The sequence below is a fragment of the Rhinatrema bivittatum genome, chromosome 2 (genome assembly GCF_901001135.1).
Source record: "Rhinatrema bivittatum chromosome 2, aRhiBiv1.1, whole genome shotgun sequence".
NCBI classification, from domain to species: domain Eukaryota; kingdom Metazoa; phylum Chordata; class Amphibia; order Gymnophiona; family Rhinatrematidae; genus Rhinatrema; species Rhinatrema bivittatum.
Genome location: NC_042616.1, coordinates 250328569 through 250353191, shown reverse-complemented (window position 1 = coordinate 250353191; position 24623 = coordinate 250328569). Strand labels below are relative to the sequence as shown.

Here is a 24623-nt window from a genome sequence, read left to right as displayed (position 1 = left end):
CCGGACCGGCTTGGGCACTGCCTCCCGCCATGCTCCGCTGGTACCATAGGGCGAGCGCACCGCGCAGCCCTTCTTCTTATTTCCTACTTGGCGCGAACCTCCAGGGCGTCCCCCCGTGATGACATCATGATGCCTGGATATTTAAAGCCTACAATGTTTGCTAGCATTTGAGTTAGCAAGGGGGTAATCCTACGGGAATCCTACGGATGGGATTCGCTCTCCGTACCCAGCTACTCTGTCTCTCCAATCTCTGTTGGACTCTCTAACGCTAACGGGGTACCCGCTCCTCGGGGGCCTCACTTGCTTTTCAGGTCGCTATCAGGAAACGGGTACTCGCTCCTCGAGGGCCCATGTTCCCTGACTTGCTGCATACTCCTACCTTCTCTTCTGCCTGGAAGGATTCGCTAATCTTCAACATCAGTGAGTACTACCATCTCCACCTCAGAGCTGTTCCCTGGAACCAGGTACTCGCTCCTCGAGGGCCTGCCTCCATTCCAGCCCCAGTGCCATCTCCGTGGAACTGCTGTGTGAGTACATCATCTGTAAGCCTCCCAGCTCTCAGGGATCAGGTACTCGCTCCTCGAGGGCCTGCTCTCCCTACCCTGGGGGATCTCCATACTGGGGTCTTGTATATTCTCCACTGTACTCATTTATTTATTTATTTATTTATTTATTTAGTGGTTTTTTATATACCGCGGCACGTTAATAACATCACCTCGGTTCACAATAAACAGTAAATTAGCAACAGGCTTTACAGTCAATATGAAATACAGTGACACATATCATATATCATTATAAACATTCTCTCAGTTCTTTCCACTACAGCACTGCTACCGGAGGAGTCGCTGTTGTAGCGCCTGAGGGATACCAGCCCTGCCGGGCTATTCCAGCTGCTCACTACTGCCACCTCTGGTGGTTTCCTTATACAGTCTAATAAAAGATCAATCTCTGTGTTGTGTGTCCTGAGCTAAGCCTCACCTGTGACCCCTCACGGACTTCCTCCCGTGGGCATGGTCAGCTGCCACAGTGTCCAAGGGTCCACCCAAACCTCACAGTTTACAACAAATCTGCACCAGTAGAGTCAAAAGAGACAGAATAAATCACTACTGGAACTACTGTTGTAACTCCTGCAAAAATTGCAGCAGAGAGGCCCATTACTAATCTTGTTGGCAGGGATCTAGTGGGTTCCTCACTTCAAGCCAGACATCAGATTGCCTGAAGCAGCAGGGATTAATTAGCCCCATCTGTGGGGTCACCAAGCCAACCCTGGGGAAAATCATGGCAATTTTAAAACCAGAGCCTGGTCCAGAAAGGGAACTAACTCCAGCTAACAGAGCACATACTATTGTAAATGTTTTCAGCATAACATCTTTAGGAAAAACCTTTCATCAAGAGATTGTAAAACACTCACCAGAAAAGACTGACACCAACTTGGTCTGTAGCATTCTTGTGGGTTTCTTGCTCTATTCCCAGACTCTGATTGTTCCTGAGCAGGAAGCACTAACTAACTCTTGAAACCGCAGTTCTAAAAGCCTGTAAAAACTCAACCTGAAAAGATTGTCAGGCAGGGATCCCCTGGTTTTCCTGTCCAGTTCACAGCAACATACCTACCAAGAGCAGGGATGACTAACTAAGCCAAGTAGTGCTCAATTTTCTCCATCTGCAATCCAGCAGCAGAAGTTGGCAAGCTTTCCAGGGAGATGGCTGAAAGCTGTTATGAAGTCTCAGTTTACTGGATCCTTGGGCCGACCTGCAGGAGACTGGGAAAGGTATTCAATCTCTCTAGAATGTGGCAGGCCGGGAGGCAGATGTTCAGGCGGGACGTAGAGGTGCTCTTCACCCTGGAAGCTGGTACTCCCCTGGGAGGAGCCCGTAGGAGCCCAGCCGCTGGGACTTAGGCGGCTTCACCCTTGGAAGCTGAAGTCCCCCCGGGAGGAGCCCGAAGGGGCCCGGCCGCTGGGACTTAGGCAGGTTGTTGATCAGGACTGAGAACTGGAACCAGACTAGGACAGTAGATAAGTACTGTAACAGGGCTCGGGTACTGGAACCAGGCAGGAACTGAAGCAAGACTCGGGTACTGGAACCAGGCGGGAACTGTAGCAAGGCTCGGGTACCGGAACCAGGCAGGAACTGTAGCAGGCAAGCAGGAACGGGGCGAGTAGCAAGGTAACTCACTCCGGGGCACGACGCAACAGGGAACCAGGAGGTAAGCCCGTTGCAAGGCAAAGAATGAGTGTCCGCGGCCGGCTTATCAAGGCCGCGGCGTCTGACGTCAGGAACTGGGCGGAGTCACCAGTGGCAGGAAACGGCCTAGAAAAGCGTCCAAGTGACGCGCGCCTAGAAGCAGGGCGTCCATGGGAAGCCTCCCGGCGGCACGGCCCCCGCGGGGACGCCACCGAACAGGGCGCAAACCAGGCCTCCAGACGCGGGAGTAGGTCCAGGAGCACGGAGGTAAGGGTCTGGTCGCGGCGCTCGCGGCCAGAACTGCAACAGAAAGCAACGTGTGTTTTTAATCATCTTGCACCTCTTACTCCTTGCTCCCTCAACTTGTTTCCAGACAGCTCTCAGAGGTTTCCAGCATCATCCAGGCTACTCCAGCTAAGGGTCCCAGCTTTGCTTCAGGTGCACCCAGACCAGCGAAGAACTCTCAGTATGGAAGAAACACTCCTTCACAGTCACCTTGACCAGCAGGATGCGCCTGTACTCGGCCAGTTCTTCCAGCCGATGATGCCTGTTCTCTGCTAACTCCTCCAGCAGGTAGCATCCATTCTCCACCAGCAGAGGACGCCTTCTCGCAACCAACCCATCCACAAAGGGGCATCTGTTCATTTCCAGCTGCAGTACCATAGGAGGGGACCATGCCAGCCACATTGCCCCAGAAGGAGCTCCACTCTCTCCAGTGGCTCCAGGAGGAGCTGCACTCTGTCTAGAAGCTCCCTGAGGAGCCCTACTCTACCAGTCAGCTCCAGGGGGAGCACAAGTCAGCCATGCAGTTCCAGCAGCAGCCCAAGCCTGCTATGCAGCTCCAGAATGATCCTCAGCAAACTTGTCCATCGAGGGAACCTGTTCCATGTCTGACTGGCAGCTCTGGGAAGAGCCCCAATCTGCCCAGCAGCTCCAAGGAAAGCTCAAGTCTGCTTATCAGCTCCTGGAGGAGCTCAAATCAGTACTGCCGCCCCAAAGGGGGCCGAAGCAACATCATCTAGTGGGAGGCACCTGCTTTCAGCAGATCTTGACCAACCCGCAGCATTCTCCTTCAGCTGGCACCCCCTGAAGTGATGGGACCCAAGAGGAGGGGGGTCTTAAAAAGGGGGGGGGGGGGGGTACTGTTGCATTTCTGGCCACTGTGCAGCCTCCCCTCCACCAGAGGACCCTGGTGAACCTGGCTCCGAACTACCAGCACATCTTTGGTCCCTGTCCTACACCCTGTGCGTCACCAGAAGAACTCCCCGAGCTCTTGCCCCTGGCTGGCCAAGCCCCTCTCTACTGCCTGCAGCACACCAAGACTCCTGCCCTACTTAGTCCTGCCTCTTCCATGCCTCAGTGCTTTGACATTGAGTTCCCTTGGGTTCCTTGCTTAGAGACCCGTGCCTTGTGACCTTTCCAGGCAATTCTCTTTATTTCCTCGTGGCCTCCGGGTCTTCTGACTCTTGTTTCCTTGACCCTTGTCCCTTGGCTTTGGGTCTTCTATTTCTTGGTTCCCTTGTCTGTCCTGTGATCCCCAGCTTTCTGTCCTGTCAGGCCTGCCTGAGAATCCCAGGTCTCTTCTGTTTCCAGGCCTCCCTGCTTCCTAGCCTCTGGCCTAACCTGACTCCTAGGTCTCTCCCTGTTTCTAGGCCACTCTCTGCTTTGCCCCTCGGGGCCTTCCTTGCCTATGCAGTCTTTGGGCATTCTATGTTCCATGTTCTATGTAGTCCTTGTCCTAGCCTGTCTTGCCTTAGTCTCTGTTCCAGTTCCTTGCTTACCTGCACCCAGCTTCAGTCTGTTCCAGTTGTTCCAGTGCACTTCTACCTGCATTCAGTTCCACTCTTACCTGCACACTTTTCCTGTGTTCCAGTTCCACCCTTACCAGCTCTCAGCTCCACGCTGAACTTCACTGAGTTCCAGTTCCACACTTACTGCATGCAGTTCCAGTGTTTGAACGCCATTCCAGCCTGCAGCTTGCTCCAGACCTCCGTTCCAGCTTCACTTCATCCCAGAACTCCAGCACAGTTTGAGATTGTTCCTATTCCAGCCTCATTGGACTACCCATGCTTAGCTCCAGCCTTGCCCTCCAGTGCCACTCCTGGAGGTGGTGTTTTCCACACCCTTGCTACAGTCCAAACCCATAACATCCATCTGATCTCCTTCTACTCTTCTCTGCCTTCCCAGTTTCCCAGGTCTCTCCCCCTCTCCTTTCCTAGTTCTCTTCCCATCCCTAGTCTTCTGGTGGGGATGTGGGGAGGAAGAGACTCTAGGAGCCTGGGAAAGGCTTTGCACATCATACATAGTCTGAGCTTCTTGGAGTTTTTAATTTGTCATTTGTTCTGTATTCAATGTCTGTTCTGCAAGTGTGACTGAGCTGAGGTATTCTGCTAGTTTGTAGGGATCTGCAGAGGTATTTTTCATTGTGTTTTGCCAACAGGAGGTGTATTGGTGTTCTAGGGTCCAGATTAATATTTCCAGTGCTGCCTTTTCATAGATAGAGTTGTTGCTTTTGCAATCCTGTGAATTAGTATAGCTGTGGAATGGCAAATTTGCCACATATGCTGAATGTATTTTTTTTCTGGATTTTTTAATTCACAACGTGCCTTGCAGCTTAGGGAGTTTTGTGCTTCTTACTTAGATGACACTAGAATTTTTTGTATAGGGAGGTTTACCTATATGTGCCCAGGGGATTCTATGGATAAAGAGTATACATTGTGTGATGTAGCGCAGCCCGGCCGCAGGCAGGAGCTGACAATCTACCATAAGAACAACGGTAATACCAGAGCTCGACAGCAGGGGGCCTATTTCAGCCTAGAACGAAATAGAACTGGGGGGAAGGCGAGGTAGCCGCCCCCCCCCCCCCCTTCAAAATGAAGAAATACAACTAGTGTGCCCCTGCATCCCGCAGGGTACGCAGAAAAAGACTGAAAATAAAGTCACAGGTGGTGTTTCGTGACCAGCTGCGAAGGTGCAGGCCTATGAGCCTTGAACAGGAGGAGGATGGAAGGGAGAGGTAAAACGCACCACTGCCTCACCTGCATAATGAGGTAGCCAGCTGCGAGGCCCGGGAGGAAGGAACGGAAGGGGAGGGGTGGGATGCCGTAACCCAGGCGGGGGGGGGGGGGTGCTGTGGGGTTGCTCCCAGTTGCCCACATGGGACCCCAACGCTCATGACTGGTAACTGGGGCGGGAACGCCTCACTCTTCCCGTGCACGCGTTCCCGAAGGATGGCGTGCGCCACTGCCCCAAGGGAAACCCCTATATGGCCTACAGTTGGAGCTCCAAGGAAGGCTGAGGCCCAGGGGTGACCATGCACAGGCCATCATCACATGCCCACTTCCAAATAAATTCCTGGACTCTGTCTGCTGTTACAGCATAACTGAATTCCATCTGTAGCCGGGTTCTCACGATACCGCAGAAACTGAGCCAGCAGGCTGTCGGTGTGCCGCCGTCCAGTGCCACTCTCCTGGACTGATGAATGACCTGTCTGGCGGTAGCGATGAGAAAATTAACGAGGTGGTCTCTCGCTTCCAACCTGGGATTCCGTGCGGTAATGTGCCCGTAGATGAAAAGGGGTGTGCTGAAGTGGATCCAAAAACTTGAGGAGGAGGGCTTTGAGGTCTGCGAGGAAGGTCACCAATCGTGGACACTGGAGAAAAATGTGTTCTAATGCGTCCTCTTCCCCGCAGAACTCGCACCCTCCTCTCGAGCCCCGGATCCGCTCCAGCAGGCCCCCAGTAGCGATAGCCCCATGGGCGATGCGCCAACTTATATCCCCGGTGGGTTTTGGAATCAATTCAGAGTAGAATTGTTCCCACCGGGGCTTTTGCGCACCGCCCAGCACCCTTCGCCAAGGTGTATCGGGGCGGCCTCGAAGGGTGTTCTGATGCACCTGGTGGTGGACCAGCGACTGGAGTGCCGCCTTTGGGGCTTCCTGGAAGGGCATCTGCCGGAGCGCTGCCAGCCGACATAGGCTGTGGGAAGGGGGGCAGGGAGGCTGAGGGGGTCCCTGTTGATGTTGAGGCGGGCCAATTATCAGGTCCGGGAGGACAGGGGGAGGGGTGGGCAGGGGTGGGGGACTCCCAGCCTGAGGGACCCCCTCGGACGGGCTGGAGGGGTCGGGGGGTAAAAAGGCCCCGTATCTCCCTGAGCAAATGACCGGCTACGTACAGGTGCCTCATGCCAATGCGCTGGGCCAGCACTTCTGGGGACACCCAACATCGCCGGTCAGTGCTCAGGAGATCTCCGACTCCAGGATTTTCTTTTCAGTGACGTAATTCTTTTCTTAAATATTTAGGTATATGCGTACCAATTGATAACACAACTGTTTACCCTTAATATTAGTGCAGCTGATGAAGATATGCAGACCCAGCTCTATTAGCATGGAACAATTTACCAATCTCCTTTTTTGGCAGATGCGCATTATTTAAAATAACATTACTGCCCAAATTGTGATATAAATTACAAATGTCACCTTGTTGGCTAACTACCTAAGATGTTGTGAGTCTGCATTCTGTGGTTATCCATTTCATTTGGAGAGGCAAATGTGCAAAATTGAAATATGCCACCTTAATGAAAGCCAAGAGATTTGGCAGATTAAATTTACCTTTCACTTTTATAACATAGTCTGATAAATGCACTTTTGCTGGGAATGGTACCCTGGCTTCGATAAATTTCATATTCCTTTGTTTATTGAGGCCATGATAGCTCCATTGTCAAGTAAGGGTAACCTTCATGCTTCCAATAGCCTCATTCCAATGCAAGTGAAATTTTATGTGTTGTTTAAACCTATATTATTGACTTGGCATGGTATTTGTAAATGGGGAGGTGTCACTTGTTTCAGATTTACTTCCCTTGGTTGGGAACTCTAACTTTATACCTGGACTTCACTATGAAATATTTTAAGACTGGAAATGTAAAGGGATTCAAGATTTTTTGCAATTTTATTGTATAATACAAAACAATCTTTTTCTTTTCAACAGTTGTCTGCACAATACACATTTTCTAATAAGCAATCTTTTGCATATTTACAAATCAGACATTATATTATGATATTAATGTCTAAACGTCCTCTGCTTTTTACTTCAGTGTCTCTATGGTCCATTGTTCATATGATGAATAAACGCAACATCCTATTGCACTGGAAATAAACTCCACCTTTCAAATTAATCTTCTGCTTCATGCTCTTCAGTAGCAAGATTCTGGAAAGATAATATAGGCTCATCAGTTACATCTATTGACATGGTATTTTTATTTTGATTTGGCTTTTAAAACAACTATAGATTCCAAATTTCAAGAATTACAATTTAAATTACTACATCATTGTTTTATTGACACAGTATAAGCATGCCATATGGCTGAAACTGATTCAGAAACTTGTGTTAAATGTCATATTGAGAGATGAACTCTAGTGCATTGCTTTGTTTGGTGCAAGACTATTTTCATGTTGGGAAGAGGTGTTACTTGTCCTGGAGTGGATACTTGATGTCAAACCTCCTTTTAATGGGACATTTTTATTATTGGGATCTAGGTAATAGGCTCCATAGTGGTCTAACAGATGCGTTGTTTACTAGAATAACCATATTGCTAGAAAAATTCTGTATTTTGAAACACTGGATTCTGGCCCCTTCCAGTGTCTTCTATGCTTTGATATCAAACTATGGGGGTCATTTATCAAAATGCGATAAGGTGTTTTTGCATGTGAAAATGTATGCGATAGCACCATATCATATGGTGTGATGCAAATTCAGAAAATAGGAGGAGAGTGGGCTGGATTAGCCTGTCTGTGAAGAGATATTGCACAGCTGTGAATTGAAAGAGAGAGAGAGAGAGAGAGAGAGAGAGAGAGAGAGAGAGAGAGAGAGAGAGTGAGTGTCTAGCCATAATGTCATCCCCATAGGTAGGTATTTGTATCCCTATGGTAGGCCCACCTAGTAACTCGAGGTGGGGTTTAGGTATGAGTGTAGGGGGTTAGGGGCCACTTTGACATTCTATGTGACACATTCGAACAGAACAGTGGTCTCTTGTGAAGACTTGATGACTTTCGGAGTGAGGAAACTCACTCCAAGATGAGATTTGGGCAATGTTCTCTCCACCTAGCTTGATGTTACCCAGGTAGAGAGTCCATCAAGCTAGGTTGAGAGAACACTGCACAAATCTCATCTTGGAGTGAGTTTCCTCACTCCAAAGGTCATCAAGTCTTCACAAGAGACCACTGTTCTGTTCGTATGTGTCACGTAGAATGTCAAAGTGGCCCCTAACCCCCTACACTCATACCTAAACCCCACCTCGAGTTACTAGATGGGCCTACCATAGGGATACAAATACCTACCTATGGGGATGACATTATGGCCAGTCTCTCTCTCTCTCTCTCTCCCTCTCTCTCTCTCTCACTCACTCACAAAAATGGTCCATGCAGGAAACACAACAGGTCTGACACTTATCACAAATTCTTGCAATCACATGCAGTACTTACCACATTTTGATAAATCCAGGCCTATGGTTGGTTGGAGAGGCTGAATATTAAATTTGCACTGTGACATGTAGGACTACAGTAATGTACAAGCATGGGAAAACATTTTTTTTCCTTACCACAGAGGTTTGTGGGCAAATTGCAGATAGTAGAGTATTCCTTGGATTGGTGTTCTTGAATAGACATATAAGATAAGTCTGCTCCAGTGATTAAAGATGAATGTGCTAGTGATATGTCAGTGCAAATTAATGAGTTGTCTTGTGTTCTGATTACCTTGTTATTGCATGATTATGATGTGGTATTTTCTGTATTGCATTCTTTACAAGTAAGAAAAAAAAGTTTCTGTATCTTTAGATCACATTTTTCTTGGTCTCAGATTACATCTCTTTGTACTTGATGATCTTCTCTCTCTTTCCATATACAGTACAGAATACTGGCTTTGTACTGATATTTCTATTAATAATGCCATTTTGTTATTTTCTCCTTCACTGCTATGTCTGGTTTTCTAGCATGAATAATTATACTCTGATTCATGCAAAGAGTGCATGTAAGAGAGAATGACCAACTTTCAATGTAAAGTAAGACCTTGGGGGTGGAGCTTGGGCATAGCTTGATTGCCCCCCACCCAAAAAGGGCATTCTGTTGCCCCTGGCTGAACATAGTCTGTCTCACCATCAAATTTTGAAACCCCAGAGATAACTGCTGCCTATTGAAAGATATATTTTTTTATTTTTGTGAACTAGAGGAACAGTTTTCCCTTCCATTCCTTCTCACTTCAAGCCTTGGCAGCAACTGGAGCTGCCAAGAGGGAGCAATTTTTGAGAGAAACTTTCAGTTCATGGCATAGCATGCTTTTACCACAAGCTCCCCTTCCCCATCCTTACAATAAAATCCCTTATCTACCCCAATGACTGCAGGGCTGGAAGAAAAGAGCAAATATCACCTGCCCCCTACCCTTGACCCATCTTGGTTCTTAGAGAAATCTTCACCAAAAACTTAAAATATAAATGTCTTCAACCTGCTTGCCCTTGGCATTATCCAGGTTTCCTCTTTTTTGCTTCTCATTCCTTTTATTTAAATATTTATTTTCTGGTTTTCCTTTTATTTCTTTTTCATTTCTGTTATTTTTCCTCCATGTGTATATCTCTTTCTATCTGCCAGCTGACTCTCCACAGCTCACTATCTTCTCTCACCTTCTCCTAATTTCGCCCCTCCTGCCAATTCCATCTCTCTCCTCATCCCTTCATGCCTCTTCCCTCCACTATGCTCCCCTCCCTTTTCACAACCCTTCTCATGGTTTACGTGCCCTAAAGCCCTCCCCCCTGGCCCCCGCTCTCTGTCTCACACAGCTCCCTTCTTAGTTCTCTTCACCTCTTGTTCCCTTTGCCTGACCCCTAAACCCTCACCCTAGCTCCTTGTCTTATCACAGTCCATGTCTTCTCTCCCATCTTGTATCCCCCTTCTCTCAGCTCCTTACCACTTCTCATTGCCCATATCCCCCTTCCCAGCCCTTCTTGCCCTCAAAGCCTGTGTCTGCTTCTCTCTCACACAGCTTCAAAACCATCCCTCTCCTCCGGTCCCAGCCAGAATCCCTTGTTTCAGTTCCTCTCCCAGACCCTCACAGCAATATTCTCCTAGTTAGTATCCATTTTACAACCAGTTGTCCCATAACCCAGCCAGCATTCCCTTTCCTCATCTCCCAGCAGTTCTCCCAGCCCCTTTTCTCACGCTCCTCAGTGCTCCTCCATTCCTTTCTGTCCCTCTTTCCCCTTTCCCATTACTTCTATCAGCAGCCCTCCCCATCTCCACTGCCCCTCAGGGCAGACCGAGGACAGAAAGCCTGCCTGTCCTATCCTCAGAGCCAAATTTAAGAAGATGGTGCCCATAGGCAGGGGACCTAAGGCAAGGGGTTTCCTTCTTCCCCTCCCCGTGGAAATCAAATGGCAAGAGAGGAGTCCCAGTTTTGGGTTTTTTGGCTCCTTTAGAATTTGGCGCCCAAGATGCACACCTGTGCTGTCTGTGCCTAAATCTGGCCCTGCCTGCACTGCTGCTGCTCTCTGGTCCCCCTGCAGCCTGTTAGACAGACAGTCCACAGTCAGCCAATAGCTTCCTGTGCCCTCCCTCAAGGCCCTGCAGCTCCTGATCCACACAGGAGTACCGGAGCCAACACTGGAGGAGCTCATGCAACGACAGAGATGGTACCTATGCCCATACATCCCCTCTGAGCTGAATGCAGGGCGCACTCATCCTAGAGGTCCTCCTTAAGACTCTTACTTAATGAGACAGCCGTGAACTATGCCACATACTCCTGTAACAGCACTAATCACAAAATAACCAAAATTAGAGGTTACATGGCAAAATTGGATTAAGATAAAAGAATACATTACTAGTGACATAGGTCCAAGATTTAGGGCCTGGGCCACATGTACAAATGCATCAGGAGTTTAAAAAAAAAAATGTGTGAAAAAAAACACCACCCAGCAAAAATCATGATTCTGAGCATAAAAAAACCTGAAAAGACATGTTAGGCTAAGGATTTTAAAAAGTGTTTCTGATTGGGGCAGACATTTGCAGTAACACAGTTGTCGCCACTATGCTGCACTTGTGTGTACAACTGTCTAGTACTGTTGCTGTGGGCTTCTCCGGATTTGTCTCCGTGTGTAAGACCTGAGAACTGCTGGCAGCAGAACTATTGGCCAGGCAGGTGCTGTATGACAGCAGCGCAACGGAGGGATGGTGGGCCTTGCACACCAAAACACAAGGAATCGGGAGAATCACAAGGTGACTGCATTAGTCAGTTGTACATACAGCGAGCACTGCAAAAAGGAGACAATTGTATGCTACTATAAGTGCCTTCCTCCAATTATATAACAATAGAGAGTTGCACGTATAACAATTTTGCATCTCTGAGTCCAGGCATCCCATAGCAGAGTCTCTCTGGCTGGGGGCTGCAGAGGGTACCAGGGTAAAGGGTCTCTGGCTTGGGGAACTGAAATCAGGTACCCCAATACTTGGCCCATTTTTCTTTTTTAAAATTAGATCTGGCAATTGAACTCCCAGGCCAGAGATGGAATAAAAGTTAACTCATATTTCTGGAGATATTGTTTGTCTAGGATGCTATGCCAGCATGCTTCCAGACCTGGGGTTTCTAGCTTCAGTAGTCTATCCAGAAGACCCGAGTCCAGGACCCCTGTACCAGGATCTCCAGGTCAAGGATTATTCTCCAGCACAGCATCATAGACTAAGACTAGCCCCAGAACCTTGAGTTACTATAACTCTACCTCTGATCATGAGTTACATTTCCAGTGTTAAAAAAAAATAAATCTTGTGTTAAGTCTTCAGGGTACCCTTCCAACTTAGGCCTTCCCAGTACATTTTGGGTAGCTGAATCTTCTTTTTCTCTCTGTTCTTCTCACTTTGATTCTTCTCCAGAGCCTTTGACTGGATTGCTTGATCAGTCTTTGACTCTGTAGATTTTCCCAGGACTCCCTTAGGACTCCTGGTACACTCATCCAAAATGTTGCTGAATTCCCCATTCCCCCTTCTCTGTTGGGTCTCCTGAGAATCTCAGGAACTCTTCTTCCAACACTTTGACCTCCCAGGAAGTCCCTCTGGAACTTCCTTCTCCTTTTAGACATCCCTTCACATAAGGATATTACACCCCATGGAGGAGGAGACACCTATCCACGTGGAAAGATACTTGCTTCCTCAGGTCCTGTGTTAAAGCTGAATCTAGATTCTCCCTGTGAATTATGAGCACAGGAGTTTTGTTAGCACTGGAGAGTGGTACACTACATTTACACACCTACAGTATGCTGACCTCACACATAGGGGCAGGGTCTGGATGGAGACCTCTGACACACTCTGCTGGCAAGCTTACCTGTTGAAGCCTCTGCTGCCATACTATTAAGGGGCCACCACTGCTAATAAGAGCCAGAATTCGGCTTCCCCCATCACAGATATTTCACATAGGTCCTATAACCAAAGAGCCATTACTTCATAATTTACCAAGATGGACCTGGAGACACTGAGCGCTAATTTATTATTTCTTATTACCTAGTCTGGAAAAAGCTTTAATATTCCATGTCCCAAAGTATGTCCAATAAGCAAAAGAAGTTATGTTTCTCACCCAAAATTCCTCGGTTCTTACTAAATGTTTAGATGGGCTAATCTTCAGCTTTGTGTTGTGAATCGCTTCTCTAGAATGTCCCATGAAATTCGTTCAAGTTCATGTCTCTCAACAAAGGTTGATCTCAGGATAATTGGGTCCTGGATCTTCTCTGCCTCTTTGTGTTCCATATTGTACAGCATTTTATAGGGAGGAGACATATTTTCCTCTTATCTTTAAGCTTCCAAACATGGTAACAGGCTAGCAAACTATCTATTCTTATGTCATCTCCATATTGATTGATTATTGAATGGTAATTAGCAATATTTATTTCACAATTACTCAGGCCTAGATTCATCAAAATGCTACAATTTTCGCATGGTTAATGCTCGCAATAAGAAAAAGGGATGTGGTTATGATAATTTTAGAATTACTGCACTGCATGCTTCGCATAGGTAGTTTATCACAATGTGTGTTGAGAGAGAATAGTAGTCAACTATTTATATCACTATAGGAGGGCCAGCTAGTAACTTGAGGTGGGGTTTTGGGACCAGTTTTACATGCAGAGTGAGATGTACGAACAGCACAGTAGACCTCAGTGAAGATCTGATGTAATTTGGAGTGAGGAAAGTCAGACTAAGATGAGATTACTTCAATGTTCTCTTGCCCTAGCTTGATAGTATATACCGGTAAATCTATTTAAATTCCTGAGACTGATGTACATACACAGAAGCTGGTACAGGAAAACAAAAGTTGTTCTTAAGAAAGACTTTTTTAAAAATAACAACAAAGACTATTTTACTTTGTTGGTTTACCATTTAGGCTCCACTTCTGACACAACGCAGAATCAAATTTCATGAGTTGCAGACAAGTTTCAAAACAGCTTGCAGAATTGCAAAGCCACAAGTACAATTTTCCCATGGACTCTGACCATTTCTCAGAGAGTTGCACCATAGGGATAAATGGAGTGGATGTGTGTGGGGGGGGGGGGGGGGGGGGGGAGCGGGGAAGAATAGGAGTACCATGGGGAAAGATGGGAGGAGGAAGGAAGAGGAGCACTATGGGAAGAAATGGGAGGGAGGAGAAGCACTATGGGGAAAATGGGGATGGGTGGGGTAAAGGAAGACGAGCACCATGAGGAGAGATGGGGTTGGAGGAAGACGAGCATCATGGGAAGAGATGGGCCTTGTGGAGGGAGAAGAAGGAGGAACACCATGGGGAAGGATGGAAGGGAGAGATGAAATATTGGAGAAGAGGATTGTGGGAGTGGGGAAAGTATCAGTTTGTCTCTCCCTTGGTGAGACATGGTGAACTCTTATCCTTAAGTTCCAGACACAGGGATGGTTGTCATGTTTTTAGAAAATTCAACAATCCAATACACTATAATACAGTACATAAACAATGCCCTAACAATATTTAAGATTCCTATATTAACTGTTTAAGTGCCAGAAATCAACCATCCCAGAATTACAGTATTCACCATTCTTACTTGTCTGCTCATCCTGCTAAATTCCCAATCAGTCTGTTAGCCCACTCATTGGCAATCCTACCTCTGTAAGCAACCTGTTTCACTTAAATAGGAAATGCTCGCGCAAAGAGCCAAGTCTTCACTGTTTTTCTAAAATTAATCTCTTGTGGGATCAAATTCCAAAAAAATGGTGCCACATAAATAAATGCCGTAGAATGGGTAATTTCAGGTTTTACATGAAATAACGGTGCCTGTTGTGAAGATCGGAGAACTCTGTGGTATAGAGCTCTAAAAGCTCATAAAGGTAGAGTGGGCCTGTTTGATTCAAACAACTGTATACAATTTGTAACAATGTATATTTATCTCTTTGATTAATAAAGGAACCAATGCAACCTCTCTGGAATTAGTGTAATATAGTCCCTAGCTTTTGCTCTGACCAGTAAACTCACTGCTGTGTTTTGGAGGATTTGCAGTTGTTTCAGTGAACCCAATGATAATCTCCAATAAAGGGAGTTGTAGTAGTCATGTAGTCAGTGAATATTTGTCATAGATTTGCATACATTTGATTCAAGATCCAGGTTTATTTGTATGTAACCCCTGGACTGAGGTCCTCTATAGTCCAATGGGCACACACCCAATCCTGGGGCTTAAGGTACCAGTGAGGCAGAATACTCTCCCAGGACTTGGGTGTTGTTTTACAGTTTCTATAGCAGAGAGTAATAAGTACACTGGACTCGTGGTGAGTTTTCAGTATAATTGCACTGATAAGTGATTTTAAGGTGGAATATAGTACTGTTTATATGTCCTCTCTCTATACAGTCCATTATGCAAAAACTCATTCCTGGCAAAATCTGTGACTCTGCAGTTTCTTCAAAAACGGATTTCCCATTCAGATCCCTCCCTGCTTAAAGGGCAGTTTTAGAGCTTCCTCTCAGGGGATTTCTGTACGGTAGGATGGTGGATCAAATTCATTTCCCAGTTTGCAATACCTTTGATGAGATGTCATGGTATCAACTCCTTACTAATCCTTTGGTATATTATACTCCTTGTGCTGCCTGAAGGGTGCCTCCCAACTCCTTCCCAAAATATCTGATGGAGAGTGAATGGCACCAATCCTCCAGATTGCTGCCATTCTTTTCAGCCTTTCCTTTCTTCTGTTCTCTTCCTGGACATTGGATGATTGTCCAAGCCTCCTTTCAAGCTTCTGTGACGTAGGGCTGACTCTCTTAGGTGGAAAGATTCAAATGGCAAAGCAATATAGGACCAGTCCTCACAAATTTCAAAGAAAAGGAAGGGTGGATTGGAAACTTCCTGCAAATGAATCCAAAAATAAAAGCTCATGCTCCTCAGAAAAGAGTGAAACACACAGGGGTACATTTTCAAATGTACGCATGCTACCCAGCGCGCACACATGTACGCCCGATTTCAAGGGTCGGCACGTGCAAGGGGGTACACACTAGTGCACCTTGTGTGCGCCGATGCCCATGGGCTTCCCCCATTCCCCCTAGCCTGACCTAACCCCCAAAATGTTTTCTCTCACCAGGCAGGCGCAGGTTGCACGCACCGGCAGCCTGCCGGCACGCGATCCTCCAACACAGCGGCAATTGGATGCCTTGCCAGACACCTCTGACCCCACCCCTGTCCCACCCCAGGCCACCCCCTTAGTAAAGCCCCCGGGACTTAGATGTGTCCTGGGGTTTTATGTGCGTCGCCGGGCTTTTATAAAATAGGCCCTGCGCGCGTAAGCCACTCTACGCATGTAAAGCTTTTAAAATCCGGCCCACAGTTTCTTAAATTTCCCCAGTATGGAAGGTCTACAAGTTCTTCTTCTTTTCCCCAAACTAAAATCAGAAGAAAAAGAAAGAGGAACTCAAAAGAAACATTCCTGCTTCCTCCAAAAACAAACTAGAAATTCACATTCTCACTAGTGGTCTCTGCCTTTAATAGGGTCAGGAAGCAACCATTACAGCAACCCACATGGGGGAGCTGAAGAATAGGTGGTATGCTCCTTGTACCCTTACACTGCCTACCTGATCTTTATAAGCAAAAAACGTAGTGGGGACCTAGTGCTACAAGGACTGAAGTTAATTTTATTATTTATTTATTCAATTTAAATTCCACAATCCTGACCAAGTAAAGTTACACAATGTGGTTTACAATTTATGACTGTTGAAACATCATAAAAATTACATCATAACAATCAAATATAACAAACAATAGAAATTTAAAAAACAAACAAACCCTAAAACCAAGCAACCCAGTCATAATCTTGCAATCCCACATCATCATCCTCATCCCTTTCTGGCTCCAAAAAAATTACTTGCTAACACCTAGGGTTTCCTAATAATTTTCCAGCTCTGCAATGGAATGGTAGGATATATAAGGAGAGGCTTATTCGGCAGACAAAATGGTGATGCTGCTGCTTCTGTATAGCTCATTGGTGATACCTCAACCTAGAATATTGTCTGATTCTGGAGGCTGTACTGCCAAAAGGATATAGACAGAAAGCAGTCCAGAGAAAGGCTAGCAAAATGGTGCAGGGTCAACATCAAAGTTCATATGACATGACATTTGAGGACTTAAATATATATACCTTAGAGAAAAGGAGACAGGGGAATATGATAAGAGACATTAAAATTCCTCTAAATTATAATTTGGGCACAGGAAGCAAACCCTTTACAGAGGAGGTCATGATATGAAGCCGAAGGTTGGCCGATTCGAGAACAACAATCAGATAATACTGTATGCGTTCACAGGAATGGTGGTGGAGGAATAGCATGGCCTCCCAGTGGAGATGGTGCAGACAAAGAAGGAAACAATAATTCAAGAAAATGTGGGATAAGCACAGAGGATCGCTAGTTTTGAAGAAGTGAGAGGAAAACCAGAGATCAGCTGGGGTCTATGGAATTGCACCAGAAATAAAATTGGGCAGACTAAATGGGCGTAATTGTCCTTATCTGCTGTCATTTTATTTAGATTTTAGTTCATGCCTTTTCATTGGCAGCTCAAGGGAAACTACATTCAGGTACTTAATCTGGAGAGGGCCATCTAACTCTGTGCCATCCAAAGCAAGAGGACTAGTATCGGGAGGGGACTGCCTGTAGACTAAGGGAAGAGTCTGTCCAGAACCTAGCTTGGACCACAATGCCATAGGATCTGTGAGTAGACGCCTTCTGGGAAGTGGCATCCTTGATCAGCCATTGATCATGTTCCATGAGTAGGGAGTGACAACCCCCATATTTTGGCAGGATGGCCAAGCAGTGTGCTACTTGCCTGATCATCATTTAGATTCTTTTCTGTCCTTAACAAAATGATATCCCCTGTACCCTGGGACCCACTGTCCAAAAATTGAAATAACCCCACTGGAAATTCTGCAGCTATGACAGAGGAGCAGGAGGAGAGGAGTAAAATACCTCTTCTGTAGTAACAAACACATTAAATGTGAATAGACCATCTTTTCTAATCCTAGTGAATATATCTGCATCATATTTATTTATTATACTTTATTTCATTATATCTACCTAAAATTTAAACTGCTAGTCATTGGAACCATCAAAGCTCTCTCTGGAGTACCATTTGTGTAGCAAAGGTAAAAAGTCAAATGTTCTCTCTACTGGAGGTCCAAATCAACATCTGTATGACCTGTGTCCATGCTTAATGACAAACATTGCTTTACTTTTTTTTTTTATGTTTCCTAAAATTGTCCTGTCTTCTGTATAGTTGCCAGCTGATCCAGTTCTGGTTTTCTCAAAATCAAAACATAGCTATATTCTGGAGAGGTGATTCTGTTTAAAAGTTTTGAAAATCCCTCTTGCTGGTTACTTCTACCATTCTGCATTTTGTAAGCTTTCAGGCGACCCTGGATGCATGTGAGAGGTCTTAGCCCTGACTAATATCCATGAATTGTAAAAGTGTAATAACTAAAACAATATTGCACGATGTACGTCTATATGTATTTCTCATTTTTGTTACATTTTCACCTATGGATATGATTGTCATCTGGGAGCTATTTAATATGATACCTTTTAATATCTTCCCCCTGCAGGGTCTGTGTTTTAATGGGAGTGCCTTCATACTATACCTCAGTGCTGCCATCGTAGATGCCTCCTCAGTCACCAAAGAGTATAACCACCACAGTCAGCACGATTACAACAGCTGGGCAGCTTCATCAGTGAGTATTGCTTTCCATGCTAACGGGAACTCAGCCCCCTTTCCAGTCAGCACATCAGGAAGGCAGGTGAACCCCTCACCTCTGGGGGAGAGCTCACAGCAGCTGGGATTCCTTATGACATCACAGGGAGGTTGGGTTCTAATAATAGATCTGTAGGAAGGACTCTTACAGCACAGAACCACGGGGGCGAATGGCTTTCTTTCCTTAGGAACAGGGGGCAGCCCCTTCAGTGGAAATGTAACTTCTTTCAAGCTGGCAGCATTAATGTCATCCAGCAAAAATTCCAAAAGGGGAATTAATGCTCATCTTAAAACATACATAACCATAACAGCCGTGGATGCGAACTGCAAGACACATATCTCAACCACTGTGGCTCAAGTAGGAAGTTGGGTGCTACAACAGCTGCACGACAAGGAACAGAAATACAAGGAAAGTCTTTCATTGTTTAAACGTACTTGCTTTTGATAATCCTGTGTCCTGCATATTCCAGAACATGATATCTTGGAACCTAGATAGCTTGTCTTTAATCTGAAAGGTCAGGTACTCCAGATTCTCTGAAATCTGCCAAATCTTGGAATGATAATCTGCCAGCCTAGAGGGGACAACATAGTTCCACTTAGAAGTGGTATTCATTTTAGCTGCAAGCAACAATTAATGAGCTAAGCCTGTTCTGTAAACAGTTAAAGACTTAGGTCCAGGACTATATCCCAACAGTAGGAGAAACCAAGGGGAGGTTAGAAACTGTAATCTCATTGGTCAGAACAATTACTTTCAGTCCAAAATTCTGGGTGAGCTGGTTGATACAGTGCAGAGTTGTCAACTCCTAAAACTTTTTTTTTAATTGAAAGTCTGATAGATTTTTACTGACCACCAGGACTGGAAGAAAAAGCTTTTGTGTGTGTGTGTGGGGGGGGGGGGGGTCCATTTTTACAGTTATACCTCATATGCCTGATCATTTGTCCATCTCTGTTATTTTTAAACTGCACATGTACAAAAACTTACATGTGTAAATTTCAATTTATGCACCTATGGGCCCTATGTACTAAGCATCATTCCCATAGAAACAAAACTGGAGAAAACCATTGCTACGTAGGCCACTTTGAATTAGGCTTATAGCTTTGAGGGTTATGCATGCAAGTTGAAAATTAGGCTTGTAACTTTTGAGTGTTGGATGTAACTTGAAAAGGGACATGTTCACACACAAACATGTTTTGGAAATTGTCACTCATTGCAAAGAAGGCCGTTGGAAATTTTGTGTTTAGGTTTTATTATAGACAGCCCATAAATTTATGAGCCATTGGGAACCCTTATATAGTGTATTCCTAGAAGGAATTTGATGTAGTTCCTTATGAGAGACTCTTGAGGAAATTAAAACATCATAGGCTAGGAGACAATATCCTGTTGTGGACTGGCAACTGGTTAAAGCATAGGAAAGAAAAAATAAGATTAAAGTAGGGGTAGGCAACAGGGCAACTGCCCAGGGCGTAAATCCTTTTAGGGGTGGAAAGCTGGCTGAAATGCAAGTGTGGGCTGGTAGTGGATGAAAAGGCAGAGAATGTGCCACGGTCCTTCTATCATCCAGGCTGGGGGGAAGATGGGACAGAGGGAGAAAGGACTGGGGATCAGTGTGAAAGAGATCAAGGTGGGGAAAGTGAGTGCAAATAAGTTTGCCTGCCCAGGGCACTAAAATGCTTATTTAGGCTCTGCTATACAGTCAGTTTTCCCAATGGAGAGAGGTCAATAGTAGAGAGACCCAATGATGTCTACTGGGACAAGTATTGTTTAATATATTCATTAATGACCTGGAAAAGGGAGCAATGAGTGAAGTTATCAAATCTGCAGATGACGCAAAATTATTCAAGTAATTTAAACTTGAACAGATTGTGAGGAATTGCAGGAGGAACTTGCAAGACTAGGGAACATCTAAGTGGCAGATAAAGTGTAATGTTGACATTGTAAAGTGATGTAGACACAGAAAAATAATCCCAGCTATATGTGCAGATTGTTGGGTATCATATTAGGAGTTACCACTAGGGAATAGGATCTTGGAGTAGTGAACAGTGAGCTCCTCACTCAGTGTGCAGCAGTGGTCAAAAAGCAAATGGAATGCTAGGAATTATTAGGAATGGAATGGAAAATAAAGTGATGGATGTCATAATGCCTCTGTATCGCTCCATGGTGAGACCTCACCTTGAATACTGTGTGCAGTTCTGGTCACCACATCTCAAAAAGGATATAGCTGCACTGGAGAAAGTGCAGAGAAGGGCAACCAAAATAAGGGGCATGGAACAGCTGCCCTGTAAGGAAAGGTTAAAGAAGTTAGGGCTGTTCAGTTTGGAGAAGAGATGACTGAGGGGGAGATATGATAGAAGTCTACAAAATCATGAAAGGACTTGAACAAGTTAATGTAAATCGATTATTTACTCTCTCAGATAATAAAAAAAAAAACCAGGGGGCACTCCATGAAGTTAGCAAGTAGCTCATTTAAAACAAATCAAAGAAAATTATTTTACATTCAGTGCATAGTTAAACTCTGGAATTCATTGCCAGAGGATGTGGTTACAGCAGTTAGTGTAACTGGGTTTAAAAAAAGGTTTGGATAAATTCCTTGAGGATAAATCCATAAACTGCTATTACGGTAATTAATAAGCAATAGTAGCTTGTGATCTATCTAATGTTTGGGTACTTGCCAGGTACTTGTGATTTGGATTGGCCATTGTTGGAAACAGGATGCTGGGCTTGATGGACTCTTGGTCTGACCCAGTATGGCATTTCTTATGTTCTTATGTACACAGAAGGGAAACAAAAATGTTATAGAATATTAGGGATGTGAATCGTTTTTGAACGATTAAAATTATCGTCAGATAATTTTAAAATCGTCCAAAATCGTTAGATACGCGATACAATACAAATGCCCCCGATTTATCGTCAGGGGCATTTGTATTGTATCGTTAAATAGGGCGCGGGAAAACCGGCACACCAAAAAAACCCTAAAACCCACCTGAACCTTTAAAACAAATCCCCCACCCTCCCGAACCCCCCCAAAATGTTTTAAATTGCCTGGGGTCCAGTGCGGGGGTCCCGACGCGATCTCCTCCCACTCTCTGGCCACCGCTGCGTTGAGAAATGGCGCCAGTGGCCCTTTGCCCTTATCATGTGACAGGGCAAAGGTAGCGCCGGCGCCATTTTGTTTCCTGGCTCCCGACGTCACGCGTGTGGGAGATCGCCCCCGGACCCCCACTGGACCCCCAGGGACTTTTGGCCAGCTTGGGGGGGGCCTCCTGACCCCCACAAGACTTGCCAAAAGTCCAGCGGGGGTCCGGGAGCGACCTCCTGCACGCGGGCCGTATTGCCAATCTTCAAAATGGCGCCGGCACTACCTTTGCCCTCACTATGTCATACGGGTCACCCATTTTGAAGATTGGCAATACGGCCCGCGTGCAGGAGGTCGCTCCCGGACCCCCCAAGCTGGCCAAAGGTTCCTGGGGGTCCAGCGGGGGTCCGGGGGCAATCTCCCACATGCGTGACGTCGGGAGACAGGAAACAAAATGGCGCCTGCGCTACCTTTGCCCTGTCACATGATAAGGGCAAAGGGCCACCGGCGCCATTTCTCAACGCAGCGGTGGCCAGAGAGCGGGAGGAGATCGCGTCGGGACCCCCCCCACTGGACCCCAGGTAATTTAAAACATTTTGGGGGGGGGGTTCGGGAGGGTGGGGGATTTGTTTTAAAGGTTCGGGTGGGTTTTAGGGTTTTTTTGGTGTGCCGGTTTTCCTGCCCTCCCCCGATTTACGATTTTTAACGATTTTTAGAAAAAAAACAACTCGATGATCAGATTTCCCTTCCCCCCCCCAGCCAAAATCGATTGTTAAGATGATCGATTACACTATTCACACCTCTATAGGATATGAAATGGCTCTTTTATGAAGAAAGCGGGACCAGTGCAAGAGCATTTGATGTCCTAGGCGAACCTTTCATCATGCACCCCTCCCCTAGCTTACCTATTGGCAGCAGCCGCACTACAGCACTCTCTCTCCTACCAGTAGCAGTGGGCATCAGTGCGGTGCTTTCTTCTTTGATGGCATTGGCACTGCACCAGAACCCTTCTGGGCCTTGCACTGGTTAGATTTTTGCTGCCACAAAACTTTTGCCCACTAGGCAACTGCCTATTTGCCCAATGGAAGCTTCGGCCCTGGAAGGAAGGCTAAACAGCTTAGGACTCTTCAGCTCTGAAAAGAGAAGACTGAGAGGGAATATGATAGAGGTTTATAAAATCAGGAGTGGAGTAGAACAAGGTAATTAGAGAATGGTTATTTACTCTTTCAAATAGTACTAAGAATAGAGAGCACAGCATGAAACTAACTGGTAGCATATTTAAAACACATTTTAAGAAAGTACAGGTAATTTTTTTCAGTCAACGCACTACTAAGCTGTGGAATTTGTTGCTGGCAGATGTGGTCAAGGCAAGTAGTGCAGCTGGGGTTTAAAAAAGGATTGGCCAAAGGTGCATCAGCAATTATTAAGCAGGCAGGCTTGGGATTTGCCACTTCTTACTTCCAAGGGTGAGAAATAGTGAATGAATCTCTCCATTGGCATCTGCCAGGTACTTCCAAATGACCTGGACTGGCCGCTGTTGGAGACAGGATGCTGGGCTCGATGAACCATTGATCTGACCCAGAATGGAACTTCTAAGGTTCTTATGACAACTGGAGCTCGCCATCCCTACTTGAGCTCATTGCTACAGATACAGTCAGTCAATACTGCCAAAGTACTGAGCAGCAAGATTATAGTTTCTATTGAAAAGCTGACCATCTGGTCATGTTCTATTGCTTAATAACATGGGCAGGCAGGCCAGCAGCAGAGAGGGAGGAAAAAAAGGAAACTTGCGTTCTTGCAAATCTCTGTTCCCTGAGCAACACATTTGACTCGTGACATTTTATTCTCGTGCTACAAAATGCATTCAGGTGCACTTTGGAGATATTCGGCTCTGTCCATTAGAAGATTAATCCCCACATACTTCTGAACTTCACAGCCAGTGTGTCTTAGACTGCATTTCAGTGGTAAATGCCACAGCTTGCTTGAATTTCTAAAGTAACTGAGCATTCTTTAGACTTGTGCATCTATTTTGCCTTCACCCTACCACACAATAACTTTCCACTCCCAGTGCCCCATGAATTTTAGAGCAAAGCAGTAAAAAATAATAACGTGGTTTTGTTGTATTTCTGTTTTTCCAGTTCTTTGCCTTCCTGGTCACAATCTGCTATGCCGGAAATACATATTTTAGTTTTGTGTCTTGGAGATCAAGGACTTGAAACATTATTTCGCAAACTAGAGAAAATCTGCATATTCATTTCCTCATATATATATATACACAGAAAACAGGAAACGAGCAGGTACAGAATATGCCACCAGAAGAAGATTCTTCAGTCAAAGTTTTCTGTACACTTAGCCTGGTAAAAAATGATTTTTATATTCATTAGTTGGATAGATATTTATAATCCTCAAGTTTCTGTACGAAGCTGCTCCTTCATTGTGCTGTGGTGCTACAACATGTACTTTTTCCCCCAGTGTTTTGTATTGTTTTAAAATTAATCCACAGTGTTTTCCTAAACATTATGTAAATTGTGTTGTGAAAAAAAATATAAAAAGATTTGTTAATTAAAAAAAAAAACCACTCAGATCCATATGCACTATTTGAATTTTTTCACAAGATTTATTGCAAAGACATTTTCCTTTAGAAAGCTAAAATTACAAAAAATATATGCAAAAGTATAATTTCAGTCTGCGGAGCCAGCACATAAGCATGCCTACTGAGGAAATCTGTGTACCAGAAAAAGCCTTTTCTCATTATTCAGTTGATTGATGGGGCCTTTTATGCTTTATAAATCCTCACTATATAGGACATTACTTCAGCTATAAAACCACTAGAATTGTTTGTTTCGTATTTATTTCATTAAAAAAAAAGCCCACCAACAAGAATACAGGTATGCAGAAACCAATGCCCATGTTTAACAAGAGGTGACATGAGAAATGCAGGCAGGGCTACAACTTATTCCTGAACTAGTCATGGTAAGGATAGGAAAAATCTTGAAAAAGTGCAGAAGTGTCATTTTGTTTCCCCAAGGATATTACTATTAGATACGCACACACACAAAAACTTCTGTTTCATGATTTCATTTCTGGGCTTTTTTCCCCCTTTGAATTTCAGTTCAGTTAATT

The 24623-nt window shown here is 45.3% G+C and overlaps 1 protein-coding gene across 2 annotated transcripts in view; it reads left to right on the top strand.

The window, feature by feature from the left end:
• The window catches only part of CMTM8 (CKLF like MARVEL transmembrane domain containing 8), an 89684-nt gene extending 65600 nt beyond the window's left edge, over window positions 1–24084 (top strand). For both annotated transcript variants that reach the window (XM_029589413.1, XM_029589414.1), the window contains exons 3-4: window positions 18281–18406; window positions 23639–24084. In XM_029589413.1, coding sequence (XP_029445273.1) covers window positions 18281–18406; window positions 23639–23716 — 204 coding nt within the window. In that variant the 3' untranslated portion in view covers window positions 23717–24084. The remainder of the gene's footprint in view (window positions 1–18280; window positions 18407–23638) is intronic.
• Window positions 24085–24623: the final 539 nt, after the last annotated feature.